The 18,759-nt window shown below is 45.4% G+C and overlaps 1 protein-coding gene across 2 annotated transcripts in view; it reads left to right on the top strand.

The window, feature by feature from the left end:
* The window catches only part of micall1a (MICAL-like 1a), a 42,724-nt gene extending 26,440 nt beyond the window's left edge, over positions 1–16,284 (top strand). The window contains exons 7-17 of one of the 2 annotated variants that reach the window (XR_014569219.1): positions 1,027–1,087; positions 3,264–3,667; positions 4,133–4,512; positions 5,269–5,403; positions 8,098–8,224; positions 10,313–10,403; positions 11,150–11,223; positions 12,137–12,251; positions 13,422–13,468; positions 13,908–15,434; positions 15,475–15,505. Coding sequence is in view for 1 of the 2 variants with exons in the window: in XM_083764825.1 (XP_083620951.1) it covers positions 1,027–1,087; positions 3,264–3,667; positions 4,133–4,512; positions 5,269–5,403; positions 8,098–8,224; positions 10,313–10,403; positions 11,150–11,223; positions 12,137–12,251; positions 13,422–13,468; positions 13,908–14,044 (1,571 nt within the window). In the remaining variant the exon portion in view is untranslated. Of the gene's footprint in view, positions 1–1,026; positions 1,088–3,263; positions 3,668–4,132; positions 4,513–5,268; positions 5,404–8,097; positions 8,225–10,312; positions 10,404–11,149; positions 11,224–12,136; positions 12,252–13,421; positions 13,469–13,907 lie in introns of both variants that reach the window. The other variant, XM_083764825.1, reaches the window with a different exon arrangement.
* The last annotated feature ends 2,475 nt before the right edge of the window (positions 16,285–18,759 follow it).

The following is an 18,759-nucleotide window of genomic DNA, read 5'->3' as shown; positions in this document are numbered from 1 at the left end:
AGGAACCTAGAGATGTAGCCCCCTATAGGAACCTAGAGGTTTACACTCTCTAGAATGGTCAGGAACCTAGAGGTTTACTCTCTAGAATGGTCAGGAACCTAGAGGTTTACGTCCCCTAGAATGGTCAGGAACCTAGAGGTTTACGACCTCTAGAATGGTCAGGAACCTAGAGGTTTACGACCTCTAGAATGGTCAGGAACCTAGAGGTTTACGCTCTCTAGAATGGTCAGGAACCTAGAGGTTTACGCCCCCTAGAATGGTCAGGAACCTAGAGGTTTACGCTCTCTAGAATGGTCAGGAACCTAGAGGTTTACACTCTAGAATGGTCAGGAACCTAGAGGTTTACGCTCTCTAGAATGGTCAGGAACCTAGAGGTTTACGCCCCCTAGAATGGTCAGGAACCTAGAGGTTTACTCTCTCTAGAATGGTCAGGAACCTAGAGGTTTACGCTCTCTAGAATGGTCAGGAACCTAGAGCTTTACGCTCCCTAGAATGGTCAGGAACCTAGAGGTTTACGCTCTCTAGAACGGTCAGGAACCTAGAGGTTTACACCCTCTAGAATGGTCAGGAACCTAGAGGTTTACACTCTCTAGAATGGTCAGGAACCTAGAGGTTTACTCTCTCTAGAATGGTCAGGAACCTAGAGGTTTACTCTCTCTAGAATGGTCAGGAACCTAGAGGTTTACTCTCTCTAGAATGGTCAGGAACCTAGAGGTTTACTCTCTAGAATGGTCAGGAACCTAGACGTTTACACTCTCTAGAATGGTCAGGAACCTAGAGGTTTACACTCTCTAGAATGGTCAGGAACCTAGAGGTTAACTCTCTCTAGAATGGTCAGGAACCTAGAGGTTTACTCTCTCTAGAATGGTCAGGAACCTAGAGGTTTACACCCTCTAGAATGGTCAGGAACCTAGAGGTTTACGTTCCCTAGTACCAAAGCACAAGCCGTGACTGACTGTGACTGAAGGCAGTAAAGCATAATCATTCATCAGTGTTTTTCCTCCTGTTTTTCCTTTTCAATCACAGGTAAACATGGGAAGCCTCTGCTTCCTCCCAAACCACGGGAACGCTCCCGGTCCCCTGGAAGGTACGGCAGCAACGTTTCTGTTTAAATACCTCCACATTATTTTAATAATTAAATTATTATAAATGTGCAAATTCTTTTACATCATTTCCTCTGCAGTGTCAGTCTCTGTTTGAATTCCTTACATTATGTGCTCTATTTCAGTGTCAGTCTCTGTTTGAATTCCTTACATTATGTGGGTCTATTTCAGTGGTTCTCAAACTCACGTCAAGAACCCCCACAATCCAAATTGACACTCATTAGCCTAGCCTAGCCTAGCCTCTAGCAGTGGTTTTCAACCAAGGGCCGCCAAGTTTGTCATGCATTGGGCTGCGGACCCCCGCCCCCATTTGATGGCATTTATATCTCTGGACCCCAATTTATATTGTAAAATCAATGTTAATTTAACTCTGAGGCCCTCATTTATCAACCGTGCGTACGCCAAAATATGGGCGCACGCCGAAATTACCGACATTTTCGGCATTTAACATTTCCGGCAAAGCTTGAAATTGAACTTGAGTAGGACAAATAGTCACGTCTGGTCGGGACCTGGCGTACGCTGTTTTTCTGTCTTACAAGCGGAGCAGCCTTGTCTGAACTGCTGAGAGGCTGTCACAGGCATCAAAACAAATATGTATTCACTCCTAAAATGTTTATATAAAATGTATGTATAATGTATATGGGCTACATGTAATAAATAAATAAATAAAAATGTTAAGGAATACATGTGTCATATGAAATTACAAGGAGATAAAATCGCGCAATTAAAAACAATGTTGCAAGAGATGCTTAAGCCATTTAAACAGTGTTTTGCATGAGCGCATACATGCGAGGATTTGGGCTGTCTGTGCTGAAATATTTCCATGACGGGACGTTGGAGAGTATAGTGCAGCAGCTGAGCAGCTCAGCTGCGGAGAGTCCCAACGTGCAGGTATAGCCTACTGTAGCCTAATCTACAGCATGAAGGCCGATGTCTTTCTTACGGTATGTGCAATATAATAAACCCGACGCGTCGCTCGAATGCCAAATGTACCGTGCCAGGCTCCCAGCGCAAGTGGGAACTGCATCGGAGATATAGGTATATTACCCAGCCAGCCCATGCACCAGACACATGAGGCTATGGTCCCGACCACTGCAGTGACTAACGACTGGAGGCAATCTAAATAGACTGGCGAACGTCGGAACGTGCATGGTCAGTTGGTCACGGACGGACCACTGTGATAGAGAGAGACAGACAGACAGACAGGACAGGAGGAGCACCTGCAAAACAGCAGCGTGTGTGTGCCTATTTGTTATTTAATTATGGTTCACAGGTTCAGGTTTTCGTTCTAATAATTGAATATACAACTAACAACACACAGTGAAAGTTGCAAATACTAAATAGCGATATGTGCGTGCGTGCGGGGGGTGAGCCGGGCAGCAAGGGAAGCGAAGCGAGAGGAGAAACAGACAGCTTTATTTTAATGTGTCATGTAGGTGGTGCGTGCGTGCGTGCATGACAGCAAGGCAAGCGAGGTGAGAGTGAAACAGACAGGGTAGGCCTACAACTTTATTTAATTCATGCAGGTGTTCGTTCTTTATTTGTTTAACAACACACCAGTTAGTTGGGCTTGCAAGTTGCGTGTGCGTGCTGTGCGTGTGTATTAGAGAGGGGGGTGAGGCGGGCAGCAAGGCACGGGAGAAACCTATTTTTTCATGTAACCATGGTTTCAGGAAACGTATTGCCGTTGTTCATGTCGCAAAAACGAGGGCGAGGCTTGATTTCTTAGGGCGTGCCAGATCAAATTCAGCCGTGACATTTATTAACGTGAGAACAAAATTAAGGAAGGATCAGCTGTTTGCGATCACTTTATAAATGCCGTGGCGACGTGGGTGTACTACGAAACCTGCACTCGAATCTGTGGCAGATTTTACACCCGATTGATAAATGAGGGCCTGAGAGTGTACCTAAACAGGTCCATTTGATTCCATTTGTACACTGTCTGGGTTACGGACCCACAAGGGTCCATTTTGGTTATCTATCCTTTAGCTCGGGACTCCCTGGGGGGCCCCGGACCCCACTTTGAGAACCACTGGTCTATTTGTGTCGTCGGTATGTCTTCATTCGTCTGTATTGAATCACCCCCCCACCCCCCCCGTGTGTCCCGACCCCCCCTCTGTCACCCCCCCGCCCTCCCCCCTTGTGTCTTAACATCTCCAGCCTATCCGGTGACACCCCCAAACCCAAAGACCCGCCCTGGCTTGCCTTGGTCCAATCGGAACCCAGGAAGAAGCCAGCCCCTCCTCCGCCTCCTCTAGCCACACCCCCCAACGCAGGCTCTCTGTCCTCTCTCAAAGGGGAGGCCACGCCCCCTCCTCCTCCGCCAGCCAATCCCTTCGATGATGATGAGGACGATGAAGAGGAGGAGGAGGAAGAGGAGGCGGGGCTAGGCGTGGTTCCTCCCACGCTGGCGGCCATCCACCCGTGGTACCGCATCACGCAGGGAGACGCAGACCCTCCTCCCCCCAGCGGGGGGAGCTGTTCTCGCTCCGCCAGCCCCGGGGGGTCCGCCAGCAAGAAACGACCCGCGCCCCGTGCCCCTCGACCCCCTTCATCCAACCCAGGTACGACCCCGATTCAAAATTTAAAAATCGATTCCCGTGCGTATCGATTGAACATCGATTAATCAATTTTTTTGGGTCAGCCCTAGTGTCTGTTGACAATGTTCCCTGTCTTAGACCTAGATGTGTGTCTGTTGACATTGTTCCCTGTCTTTGTCTCTCCATCCTTTTTCTGCCCAATTTATTTTTGACTTCTTCTTCTCTGTTACTGTTACGTCTCCTGTCCTCTTCTGTGACCTCTACTTCTCCTCCTGTTGTCTTCTGTCACTCTGGCCCCTCCCCTCTGTCTCACTCTGGCCCCTCCCCTCTGTCTCACTCTGGCCCCTCCCCTCTGTCTCACTCTGGCCCCTCACCTCCTCTGTCTTGATTTTTAGAAATTTTGAATCGTTCATAACGGGAATCACGATTCTAATTCAAATCATTTTTTTGACACCCCTACTTTATACTCCTCTCCGTCTCCGTCTCCAGCTCTGAGCACAGAGAGTCTGTCTTCGGGTTCGGACCACAGCTCGGCCCCCCCAACGGGGCCACATGGTGTCACCCACCGGCCCCCCTCCCCCCCGCTGGGGGGCAGGGGGGCCTACCAGCCCTCCTCCTTCACCAAGAGCGTGTCCGAGCCTTCCATCTGCGGAGCGCCCGACCCCGCCCGCTCCTCGCCCTTCTCCTCCACGGAGCGCCTGGTTGGCCGCCGCTCCCCAAGCTCCTCCCCTCCTCCTCCCGCGCCGGCCAATACCAGCTCGGCGCCGGCCACTCCGCAGATACACCGCAGCTCCAGACCCCCTCCCCCGAGACCCCCGGGGACCCCCAGCCCCCTGGCCTCTGGGGGACCCCCACCTTCACACACCAAGGTACTTATAGACTCCCACCTTCACACACCAAGGTACTTATAGACCCACCTTCACACACCAAGGTACTTATAGACCCACCTTCACACACCAAGGTACTTATAGACCCACCTTCACACACCAAGGTACTTATAGACCCACCTTCACACACCAAGGTACTTATAGACCCACCTTCACACACCAAGGTACTTATAGACCCACCTTCACACACCAAGGTACTTATAGACCCACCCTCACACACCAAGGTACTTATAGACCCACCTTCACACACCAAGGTACTTATAGACCCACCTTCACACACCAAGGTACTTATAGACCCACCTTCACACACCAAGGTACTTATAGACCCACCTTCACACACCAAGGTACTTATAGACCCCCGGGGACCCCCAGCCCCCTAACCTCTGGAGGACCACCACCTTCACACAGCAAGGTAAATAATTTAGGAGTGGACAACGTATCGTTGTGGACAACGTATCGTTGTCCACTCTCGTCAGAGGTAAAAAGGACATACAATGAGTGCTGGCATTTTCTTCACTTCACTCTCCCACAGTAATATGGAAAAAACAACACATATTGGCCATTTTGACATGCCACTCAGTGCTAGGGAACTCGTTGTAAAGGTGACTAATCAACGATTAAAGTGAGTAACGATGGACCAAAGTTACGTTTCTGAACGTTTCGTCCTGAGTTTATGATCAGCCCATTGTGTCACATGATCATTCTGTACCTAAGCTGTGGTTCTTTCCTCTTTTCCAGCGGACTTGTAAGGAGAACCCGTTCAACAGGAAAGCCTCTCCGTCGCCCGCGGACTCCAGATCCAGACCTCCCAAAGGCCCGCGTCCAGCCAGACCCCCCGCCCCGGGTCACGGCTTCCCTCTCATCAAACGCAAGGTCATTATAACCCCCCCAGCCACGGGACGCAAGGTCATTATTACCCCCCCAGCCCCGGGACGCAAGGTCATTATTACCCCCCCAGCCCCGGGACACAAGGTCATTATTACCCCCCCAGCCCCGGGACACAAGGTCATTATAACCCCCCAAGCCCCGGGACACAAGGTCATTATTACCCCCCCAGACCCGTGACGCAAGGTCATTATTACCCCCCCCCCCCAGCCCCGGGACACAAGGTCATTATTACCCCCCCAGACCCGTGACGCAAGGTCATTATTACCCCAGCCCCGGGACGCAAGGTCATTATTACCCCCCAGCCCCGGGACGCAAGGTCATTATTACCCCCCCAGCCCCGTGACACAAGGTCATTATTACCCCCCCAGCCCCGGGACACAAGGTCATTATTACCCCCCCAGCCCCGGGACGCAAGGTCATTATTACCCCCCCCCCCAGCCCCGGGACGCAAGGTCATTATTACCCCCCAGCCCCGGGACGCAAGGTCATTATTACCCCCCCAGCCCCGTGACACAAGGTCATTATTACCCCCCCAGCCCCGGGACACAAGGTCATTATTACCCCCCCAGCCCCGGGACACAAGGTCATTATTACCCCCCAGCCCCGTGACACAAGGTCATTATTACCCCCCCCAGCCCCGGGACACAAGGTCATTATTACCCCCCCAGCCCTGTGACACAAGGTCATTATTACCCCCCCAGCCCCAGGACACAAGGTCATTATTACCCCCCCCAGCCCCGGGACACAAGGTCATTATTACCCCCCCAGCCCCGGGACACAAGGTCATTATTACCCCCCCCCCCCCCCCCCAGCCCCGTGACACAAGGTCATTATTACCCCCCCAGCCCCGGGACACGGGTTCCCTCTCATCAAACGTCATTATTTTGGGCTAATCACTCACAAACAAAGCACCAGGGTCAAAGAGAGAAGGTACTTATTTTTTTAGAAAGATGGTTAATGTTGTGTGCATGCGTGTGTGCTAGGCATGTGAATCTCGTCTCATCTCACGGTTCGATACGCATCTCGATGCACTGCCAGCGATACGATACATTAGAGATACATGGAATCCCCTGGCGATACGATACGATACGATTCTCCCTCTTCCCGATGCGATGCGATAACCATTTAGTTCAAATCAATGCGATACGATGCGATTCACCCCTCTACCGATACGATGCGATTTGATGGCGATTCATCACAATAGAAAGGATTTATATTAAAGCTCTATTAATTTCCCAAAACATGTAAAAATGCATTACATTTAAATTCAAAGCAATTTATTGTTTTACTGTAGGTTAGTATTATAGCTCTGCATTTCAAACAACCCAACTTATAGAATTATGTAAGTAAACAAAGGGTCTGCTCTCTGCTGGTTATTGTGGAATTGTTAGATTACTAATAATCATAGGCTATAGTATAATTGTTATATCTCAAAGGTCAATTTGAGGTTTTGAGTATAGAGGGTTCAAGAGATTAAAATGTAATAGCCTATCGTTCATCAATTAATGTTACCAACATATAAATAGAAAAGAAACAAATAAACAAAACAAAAATTACAGGTCACACTCGTAGTGCTGTCAAACAAGTAGTTTAATCTGCAACACAGTTTTATAATATAATTGCCTATGTATAGTGGGGGTCCCTGCTTGATCTCTCACTCTCAGCTAAGTGGTCCTTGGCTTGACCTAAAAAACATTGAAGACCCTGGCCTGCATGTATTATTAATGTTATAAATACATAGCAGATGTACAATCTCACAACGCGTCTCATCCACGCCCCGCTGTGAGCTTGTGGATCTGCAATTTTAGGCGTGCAACACCGTCTTGCTGCAGAATATAAATAAGGCTTCTATCCCAGAGAACAGCAGGGGAAAGCTGGACAGTGGACGGTTGTAAACGACTTTAAACGCAAGCAGTACACCCAGCTGTGGCGTTGTTGTTGTTGTACACGTGTGTGCAGACTGCAGAAGCTTTCTTTAATTACAAATTGATGATCGCGACGCAGATTCGTGTCGGAGAATCAGCTAGAACAGCTGTGGAGTGTGGATCATTACCAGCACCGGCAGCACGCAGCGATACAGTGAAAAGTCAACTGATCAACGGACAGCTATTTTATAAAGCTAAAGGTGGTGCTTCTCTTGTGCGTGGGGCTCATTTCTGTTAGTCGCGGGTGCTCTTTATAGTCTGTTTGTTGTCTCAACGTGTCTACTCTGCAACGTCGTACGGTAGCTTCTGTTCACTGACTGCGTGTGCGCTGCGAGAGACCTCTTTTTCCTTCCTTTTCTGATGGTACGTTCAATGCGCCTCGGAAACACAGGATAGGGTGAAGTTTACCATGAAAAAAAGAGGCAACCATGGATTTTACCGATGCAAGCACTCCGCGAACGATGCATCGAGATTTCACCCGATACACAGTGAATGAACCGATGCACTCACGTCGTGCACGTCTGTATCGATGTATCGATACGTATCGATTATTTTCCACATGCCTATTGTGTGCGTGCGTGTCCGTCCGTCCAGGTCCAGTCAGACCAGTAGAAGTGGTGATGTTGTGTACTGTACATGTGTCCGTCTGTCCGTCCAGTCAGACCAGTAGAAGTGGTAATGTTGTGTCCGTCTGTCCGTCCAGGTCCAGTCAGACCAGTAGAAGTGGTAATGTTGTGTCCGTCTGTCCGTCCAGGTCCAGTCAGACCAGTACATCCCAGTAGAAGACATCCATGGAGAGATGAGTCAGCTGGAGAAACAGCTGGATGAGTTGGAGCAGAGAGGAGTTGATCTGGAGAGGAAGCTGAGAGACAACCCCAACGGTATGTAAACATCACCTACTATACTATACTATACTATACTATAATATACACCATATCTATCTATATAGAGACCAACGGTATGTAAACATCACCTACTACTATACTATACTATACACAGGGCTGCCATATTTCAGAAAATGTCAAGAGTGAGACTCTAGTGTCTTAATGTGTTCGACGCCGTCCGAAGGGCGGCGGCGAAAAAAAATAGCTTTTTTAATGTCGATTTGGCCCGTTTTAACGTTGATATTTAACCTTAACACTGATGTCTTCACCAGCACCTCCATGCCAGCTGCTCTCCCTGCACTGACAGCCTCCTCATGCTTAAAGTAGAAATGAAAAAGATATCTATCTATCTATCTATGCTCCTCAGACCCAGCCAGCCAGCCAGCAAGCCACACACATAGTACTCAGACCCAGCCAGCCAGCCTGCCAGCCACACACATAGTGCTCAGACCCAGGCACCCAGCCAGCCACACACATAGTGCTCAGACCCAGCCAGCCAGCAAGCCACACACATAGCTCCGTAAGGGAGTGGTTGCACCACTCAAAAAATCTTCAAAAAACTGAAGAGGCTACTGGAGATTGGAGAACCTGATTTGGACATGATCTGATGCAGGACAATCATGTCACTATGACAGAAAGAGAAGATGGGTCTGGCCACATTCATTCACCCCATAATCTCAGTGGAAATTGGGGAATATGTCAGAAAACTGGAATGTGGGAAAATTCTTTATTTTTACATTTTCTTAGTTCAAACACATCTGTGGGCTCTCTCTCTCTATGAACTCTCTTCACTTCACTTCACACACACACACACACACACACACACACACACACACACACATGACTTTGTCCCTATAATGTGCATGGGCTATGGCACCGTTCCACTTCCTCATATCACGCAAGAGACGCCACACACCAGTATAGAAGAGAGATAGTCACAAGTCACTTACTCACTTGTTGTAACTTGTGGGGGCTATATTGTCTTCCATGAAAAATATTTCGAAGCGATGTTAAACTCCGCATGGCTCATTTCCATGCGTCACACGATCTGGTCCACTGTTTACCCTCCTGCATATATCAGCGCTGCATGCAGATCGGCTATTTTACCGTTTGAGCGGACGCACACAGGAGCGTGCGTTATTACGCGGCGGAGCCGCAGAGAAAATTGTTATTTATCATTATAATGCGTGTGAAATGGCATGTGTGGCGTGGTGCGTGGTAAAGGGTTAAATTGCGTGACTGTCACACTCAAAGGGTGAGACATGGCAGCTCTGCTATACAGTACACCATATCTATCTATAGAGAGACCAACGGTATGTAAACATATCGTCTATATAGAGACAACCCCAACGGTATGTAAACATTCTATCTAAACCAGGGGTTTTCAATCGGTGGTCCGCGGACCACCAGGTATTGCAGGTGGTCACTGGCCATGCATTATTTTTCTTTTACTTTTAATAACTTACAGGAGTTCTTACTGTATGGTGTGTGTGTGTGTGTGTGTGTGTGTGTGTGTGTGTGTGTGTGTGTGTGTGTGTGTGTGTGTGTGTGTGTGTGTGTGTGTGTGTGTGTGTGTGTGTGTGTGTGTGTGTGTGTGTGTGTGTGTGTGTGTGTGTGTGTGTGTGTGTGTGTGTGATATGAAATGTGAGCTTACCATAATCACAGTAATCCTTAATCATATTCCATCATATTCAAACAAAATCACTGTATTTTATTAGTTATTATATTGATATTACAATAGTGGTGGTCCCCAGGTTTCTCTTAGTCAGGATGTTGGTCCCTGGGTCAAAATCAGTTGAAAACCCCTGATCTAAACATTCCCTACTAACCTACGATAATATTATACACCAACAGTTTAGACTAATTTTCATATATTATTATAATATTTATTATGAATGATAATGATGTGTCAGAGAGTTAACATGAAGCATATGGTGCTAATGATTCCTGATGAGCTTGTTGTATATCAGATCATACAAGTAGTGCTGCTAGAATCCTTCTCTAGATGTTTTAATATGACTGATTCCTTCTAGACGAGGAAGAGGATTGTTTTCTAGTTGTTTTAATATGACTGATCCCTTCTAGACGAGGAAGAGGAACACCTGTTAGTTGACTGGTTCACTCTCATCCATGAGAAACACCTGCTGGTCCGACGAGAGGCTGAGCTGGTGTACACGTATGTATTACTGTAGTACTACTGTGTCTACACCTATGAATTACTGTAGTACTACTACACTATACTATACTATAATCTCACATTGCACATAGAATACTGTTTCACAAACTCGTCATTTGCTGGACAACAGTCATCAAACCTATAGAACAACTTTTCAAAAGAGCCATTAAGGTATTTGACAAAAAAAGAAACTCATATCATCACTGTGCCATTTTATAATCTTTTGAATTTTGAAAACACTTCAAGGGTGCCTGTATTATCTATAAATGTCTAAATGATTTAGCTCCTCCTCCTCTCAAAGAATGTATACATAAAAAGAGAGACAGTGGGTCTGACACCAGGTCTACACCCAGGGGTGACTGTGAGGTCCAGTGGGTCTGACACCAGGTCTACACCAATAAGGACAATATTAAAACAAACCTCAAGAACTTCCACATAGACCTCAAAGCTTGGGAAGACAAGGCAACAGACAGGACGACCTGGAGAAACCTTGTCCGTGAGGGTGCTGCAAGATATGATGACGACCTCCGCCATGCTGCACAGGACAAGCGCAGACTCAGGAAGGAGAGAGCATCCAATAAACCTGTGTGTGTGTGTGTGTGTGTGTGTGTGTGTGTGTGTGTGTGTGTGTGTGTGTGTGTGTGTGTGTGTGTGTGTGTGTGTGTGTGTGTGTGTGTGTGTGTGTGTGTGTGTGTGTGTGTGTGTGTGTGTGTGTGTGTGTGTGTGTGTGTGTGTGTGTGTCTCAGAGCTAAGCAGCAGAACCTAGAAGAGAGGCAGGCTGATGTGGAGTACGAGCTGAGATGTCTCCTCAATAAACCAGGTATTGATTGATTGTCTCCACCAGGCCGAAGGCACGGGGAGAGAGTATGTTTTATTGTCTCCACCAGGCCGAAGGCATGGGGAGAGAGTATGTTTTATTGTCTCCACCAGGCCGAAGGCACGGGGAGAGAGTATGTTTTATTGTCTCCACCAGGCCGAAGGCACGGGAGAGAGTATGTTTTATTGTCTCCACCAGGCCGAAGGCACGGGGAGAGAGTATGTTTTATTGTCTCCACCAGGCCGAAGGCATGGGGAGAGAGTATGTTTTATTGTCTCCACCAGGCCGAAGGCACGGGGAGAGAGTATGTTTTATTGTCTCCACCAGGCCGAAGGCACGGGAGAGAGTATGTTTTATTGTCTCCACCAGGCCGAAGGCACGGGGAGAGAGTATGTTTTATTGTCTCCACCAGGCCGAAGGCATGGGGAGAGAGTATGTTTTATTGTCTCCACCAGGCCGAAGGCATGGGGAGAGAGTATGTTTTGTACGTGTGTCCAGCTAATCTCCGGCACCGTTAACCCGGTCGATGCCATATTTTGCACACACACTCCCTGGATGCCAACGATGAACCTCTGCCCCCAAATTTCCAGAACGACCTGTTATAGCGCCACCAGGAGGCCGACTTTTGTAAAACACATTTTTTGCTATTACTCCTACATATTTTGTCCAAGAATCCCGCAAATCGTTACACAGTATCTCTATAGTCATGTGTTGAAAGATTTGCAGGATTGGCCCCTTTTTAAACAAAAAGCCTTAAATCATGAACGCAGCGTGCAATTTACGTGAAATCTTTCACAGACGTTCCTACTAGGCTGAGGAATATATATCCCACCCTTTTCACATTGGCCTGTTATAGCGCCACCAACAGGTGTCTCTCCCTCTCTGTCTGTCTGTCTGTCTCTCTCTCTCCTCTCAGAGAAAGAGTGGAGCGCTGAGGATAAGAGCAGAGACCAGGAGCTGATGTCTGAGCTGGTGACCATCATCGAACAGCGAAACCAGATCATCAACACCATGGACCAGGACAGACAGAGGTACGTTACTATAGTAACCATCAACACCATGGACCAGGACAGGCAGAGGTACGTTACCATAGCAACCATCAACACCATGGACCAGGACAGACAGAGGTACGTTACTATAGTAACCATCAACACCATAGACCAGGACAGGCCGAGGTGCGTTACCGTAGCAACCAGACCATCACCACCAGATGGACTGTAGTAAATGGATGCCTGTTGTGACACTCTTGTGTCGTGGACAGTCAGCTCTCGTTCAAAGCTCACATCACAGCTGTCACTCGATCCTGTAGGTTCACACTCTATAACATACGACGAATTAGACCGTTCCTCACCCAGGAATCAGCCCAGCTCCTAATCCAGACAACAATCTTGTCAAAACTCGACTATTGTAACTCCCTCCTTACTGGCCTACCAGCATGTGCACTTAAGCCTCTCCAGCTGATCCAAAATGCCGCAGCTCGCTTGGTCTTCAACCAGCCAAAATTATCACATGTCTCCCCCCTGCTCCGCTCCCTCCACTGGCTCCCGGTCGCTGCCCGCACAGAATAGAAAACTCTGATGCTGGCATTCAAAGCAACCAAAGGTATGGCTCCCCCATATCTTGCAAGTATGATTGAACCCTACAGACCCTCCCGCACACTCAGATCAGCCAACGCAGGGAAGCTGGAAGTACCCTCACTAAAAACGCCGGGACAACGCTCCACACGTCCCAAACTCTTCTCCCTTCTGGCTCCAAAACTGTGGAATGCACTTCCCATTGCAGTCAGAACTGCAGCATCACTCCAAATCTTCCGCCGTAGTCTGAAAACCCACCTTTTCAAACTCCATCATGGCCCATAGCACTTACCCTACCCCCTTAGATAGCATTTCTGTAGACTTAGATAGCATTTGATACAGACTTATAGCATGTTATGTAGACAGCACTATAATTGCATTGTACAGTATATATAGTCATAGCACGCCATAGTACATATGTATAGCATAGTAGTATATATATATATAGTTTATATGTATAGTCTCATAATATAGATATTCCACTGTTACTTTCTTAGCTTACGCATGTTTCATGATAAATGCTTTTTTGTGATGTATTCCCATGCTTTTTGTTCTTGCTTAATGTAAATCGCTCTGGATTAAGAGCGTCTGCTAAATGCCTAAATTGTAAATTGTAAATTGTTACAGGGAAGAAGAGGAGGATAAACTCATGGCCGCCATGCTGAAGAAGAAAGGTAAAACCGTCACTTAGCCCATTCTGGGCGGGAACCCCTTTTGGTGTTTTATGCATCATGTTATACTTTAGCTATTGAAAAATAGCAGATCTACAAGCTCATATAGCGCGGCACTCTGCTATTTTTGAAACATCAGGAAAATCTTTGAATATGTATTCTTTCAGAGTGAACGTTTTCAACTAAAATATTTGCTTCTGGGGGGGGGGGGGTCCTTAAAAAAGTTGAGAACCACTGATATAGAAACATGAGGTTTTAAAAAAACTGTCTTTACTGTTTTTTTATACTCAAAAGTTAAAGATCTAATAATGGTCTATTCCCCCTCAAGGACCACTGGTTGAAAACCACACAGACTTAGTGGTTGTCGTCGCGTCTCACTCGTTTTTCCCTCTCACAACAACTAGACTCTTCATCCTGTTCTGTTCTCTGTTGTTCATGTCAGACTTCCAGAAGGACCCGGAAGGCGAACAGAAGAAAAAAAGCGGCAAGTTCAAACCCATGAAAGTTCTGAAGAGGCTGAGCCACAAAGGAGAACCGGGTAAGAGCCACCATCAGAGCCCGCGTAAGGACAAGAGCTGAACACCGCAAGGACACAAGGGCCACGTAAGGACAAGTTCTGAACACCGCAGGGACACAGAGGCCAGAAAACTGAAGGCACAAAGTCAGCCTGGAAAGTAATAGTTCAGGCAAAGACACACACAAAGAATAAAGACGTGAGCCTGACGGATATATCTAGGACTCAAATCATGCAAACCCAAACTCTCACCGTGTGCAAAAAAAAACCCTCCCCCCCCAAAAAAAAAAAAACAAACACAGCTCTGCGTTTACGTGATCCGTTTTAGTTGCCTTCATGTGTCAAAGTATTTTAGAACTGCTACTCGAGTGCTTTTAAGAGACGAGGGGGACATTTAAGAAGTCTGAACTGAAATGAAATGTCAGCGTTCGTCGTTGGTTTGTGGAATCCAGAGCGGACACACCGTGTCTTCGTACAGTGTTGAGCCACCAGAACAACATCTATAATAATAATATTATAGATAACAGATAATGCACCTTTCAGAGCTTCTACACGTCTCTCTAACTGGGGGATGGAATCATGGAACGCCATCATCACAACACAAGAGATCCACACATCTTCAGAAGCTCCTCTAGGATGTCATTATTGGGGTTGAGATCAGGTGGTGAGTGCGTTCAGAATGTACTTAGCATTACGTATTCACGTCAGTCATTTTCATACTCGTCAAACCATTCAGTGACCACCTGGTGCCTTGTGGATTGTGGGGGGGGGGGGGGGGGAGTGACCACCACACCCATCAGGATATAGAAATGTTTCGTCATAATTCGATAAAAGACTTCATATGGATGTGCAGTCGTCCTCTAATGGGACAGAGTGGACCCAAACCATGACCCGCACAGGGTAACGAACCCTTCACTGAAGAGGTCACTGTTCAGGCCTGGACACTGGGACTCATCTGACCCTAATATCACCTGTTCCTCACATCTCTACGATGACCATAATATCACCTGTTCTCCACATCTCTACGATGACCAATCTGACCCTAATATCACCTGTTCTCCACATCTCTACGATGACCATAATATCACCTGTTCTCTCTATGATGACCGACCTGACCATAATATCACCTGTTCTCCACATCTCTATCATGACCAACCTGACCATAATATCACCTGTTCTCCACAAAATATATTCAAAAAGATAATTAAAAAACAAGAACAAATTATCCAGTAATTTCATGAAGAGATGAAAGAAAATTCAAAGAAATTCCATGAATTAGAAATCAAAATATTTAAGAAGTAGTGAAAATAGCCGATCTACAAGCTCAGAACGTGGCGCGAAGCAGAGTGTTTAGGAATGTAGATCTGCTGTTTTCACTAGTGTGGGTCTCCAGATCTCAGTTATTATGTTGGGGTTTTGAGTTAAAAGGTTTGGAAGCGTTTCCTATTGGTCAAGGTTTAGAAGCACTGCTTCCGATGGTTTCCTATTGGTCAAGGTTTAGAAGCTCTGCTTCAGATGGTTTTTTATTGGTCAAGGTTTAGAAGCTCTGCTTCAGATGGTTTCCTATTGGTTTTGACCAATTAACTCTCAAATGTCTTCTTTTTCTGTCCTCTTTTTATTCCTCATTCCACCTTCTAGGAATGATAATAACAGTGGCCGTCACAGATGGGCTGAATTCACTTTCAATTCATGAATTGGATTATCGTCATAACTACCAATTTAAAAAGAAATTGTATATTCTAAAACCACAGATTAATATCCACTGTCACTTGGACAAGTGGTTATTTTATTTATTACAGTTGAAATGGAAGTAAGTTTTCTTAAAGAAATTCTCCTCATTTACACTCCCTGGTATACTGCACTCACAGCATTAGTGTTATTTTTATTATTTTATTTCACTTTTATTTGTCTGTTTTTCAAGTGGGAACCGGCCAAGAGGCAGAAACTAAATGACAGAGTCATCAATACAAGACAGGCTAGTGAGGTTCATGTTCATGTTATTACTAGATATTGAGTGTTCCATGAATTGATATCAGAGAGAGTTGTAAGGTACCGTACATCTCCATACATCCCTAGTCTCCACCCTTTGGTGTTGTTAGGGCTTAGCGTCTGCAGCTCGGTTTGACCTTCAGTTTATCGAGGAATCATGAGACGGTCTGTCACGTTCATTACACGTGTCATCAGAGAGCATTTTAAATAGATTTAAACGTGTCGTCAGAGAGAATTTTAATAGATTTAAATGTGTCATCAGAGAGCATTTTAATAGATTTAAATGTGTCGTCAGAGAGCATTTTTATAGATTTAAATGTGTCATCAGAGAGCATTTTAAATTAAAATGCTCTCTGATGACACATTTAAATCTATTAAAATTTTTAATAGATTTAAATGTGTCGTCAGAGAGCATTTTAATAGTTGGATTTCAAAAACTGCCTTCCCCTGGCTAGCCGGGGCGGTCGGAATAACGTGTTCCTTCCGCGCGCTACGTCCGGCCGGGGAAACTCCCCCCTGTCAGGTGTAAAAGGAGCGACCACTCAGGCATGAAGGAAGCATGAGTTCAAGTCCGTTGCTCTCCCCAGGTTGGCGGAGGGTGTGTAGAGCCCAGGATCACATTAGATAATTGACACACTGGTGATAAATACGTTACAAAATTGTGGGATAAAAATATAAAATAAAAAAAATTGTTGTATTTAAATGTGTCATCAGAGAGCGTAGTAATAGTAATAGTTGCATAACCACCTTTTATTTTCAGTGTGACTGGAAACAAAGTGAAAGAAGTGTTTTGACGACTACAAAAGAGAGAGCATTCAGAAGTACTACACTGAACTATAGGCGTAACAAAGAATTAAGGATCTAATATTAAAGGTTACATTATTATATAGAATTGACCGTTTTGGAAAATGCAAATATATTTTAACAAGATTAGAGAAGTACCTGTTTTTAAACAGGTTTAACTGTGTGTGTGTGGGGGGGGGACCTGAATATGCAATAGTTTAATTTATACGTAACTATGTGTTGCCTTACAATGAGCAGAAGTGACCTCGCTGTGGTTGATATCATTGGGATTAATGTCTGTTCTTAAGAGTGCCATTTATTTTATTTATCCGTTGGTTTGTGCCCTGTTTTGTTTCACTATGGCGTTTTAGATCTGCTCTGCACTCTTAACTCCGCTGTGTGTCTGTAGTTTTAGATCTGCTCTGTACTCTTAACTCTGCTGTGTGTCTGTAGTTTTAGATCTGCTCTGTACTCTTAACTCCGCTGTGTGTCTGTAGTTTTAGATCTGCTATGTACTCTTAACTCTGCCATGTGTCTGTAGTTTTAGATCTGCTATGTACTCTTAACTCTGCCATGTGTCTGTAGTTTTAGATCTGCTCTGTACTCTTAACTCTGCTGTGTCTGTAGTTTTAGATCTGCTCTGTACTCTTAACTCTGCTGTGTGTCTGTAGTTTTAGATCTGCTATGTACTCTTAACTCTGCCATGTGTCTGTAGTTTGTCCTCCATTTTAAATGGTTATTTTGCGTTGGCGTCTCTTCCTCCTGTGTCTGTACGTCTGTGTCGACTAAAACCAGGTTTTCTGCAGCATTATTACATCACCGTTGGCTACTGTATTGTATATAATATGTATATTATACTAAAACTCCCACAACAACACAGAACTGTATTAGACGTGCCGTTATGACAGGCAGGAGAATAAAATGATAGCAAGAAGCCAGTGTCTGTGTGTCTGTCTGTGTGTCAGTTGTGTTTAATTTAAAGGTGAAATGAGCAGATTGGTAATCTGAATCATACTAAATATGGTTCTAGTTGATTCCGTTAAGACCATAGACTGTAAAAAATATGGACAAAGCGTTCCCCGGGTCTAACATGAACGTAAAATGAAGCCTATCCTTGAATTGTAAATCGCCATCTTTCTAGATCCGTTTGGGCCCAGCTGGCTCATTGGCTGGCCCAGACAACGAGTCGGGACTTCCCCCCTTCTTCTTAGTTGGTTTTTATTTTGACTCGAGTGGGTGGGGAATCCCAATCATAGACTGTAACGGTAGCCACGCCCATCAGAACATATGCGACTTTATGGTCATTTCTTTAATACATGGGACCATAATTTTCCAAAAAGAATATTATGACATTAGAAATGAGACTTTAAACTAGTGACTGGAAGCAGAAAGTATAGCACAGGCAGACTCTTCACATACTTGAGCATGTCTGAAATAAGTGTCAGAAATCGACATGTAAATGTGAAATAAATGCTTAAACATGTAGCTAGGTGTAATGTTAGAGACCACAGAAGACATGGAAATATGAAATAAATGCTTTAACATGTAGCTAGGTGTAATGTTAGAGACCACAGAAGACATGGAAATATGAAATAAATGCTTAAACATGTAGCTAGGTGTATGTTAGAGTCCACAGAAGACATGTAAATATGAAATAAAAGCTTAAACATGTAGCTAGGTGTAATGTTAGAGACCACAGAAGACATGTAAATATGAAATAAAAGCTTAAACATGTAGCTAGGTGTAATGTTAGAGACCACAGAAGTGAACCTTTCAAGCTTGTTTTCTCAACTTGTTGTTTTCTGCAAGACATTACTCTATAAGCCATATCTCCGAACAACCAATATCTCTATTTGAAGCTATGATTCCCTGCTTTCACATGATATGAAAAAACGAAATTTCAAAAAAATCCATCAGGTCTTAATGGGTTAAAGATGACATACATGTAAATATTGACATCAAAGGACAACAAAATAATCAATATTGCAACAGAACTAAGAGTACTTCT

Source organism: Protomyctophum parallelum (assembly GCF_964188405.1).
Source record: "Protomyctophum parallelum genome assembly, chromosome: 5".
Classification (NCBI taxonomy): domain Eukaryota; kingdom Metazoa; phylum Chordata; class Actinopteri; order Myctophiformes; family Myctophidae; genus Protomyctophum; species Protomyctophum parallelum.
This window is presented reverse-complemented; position numbering and strand designations above follow the sequence as displayed.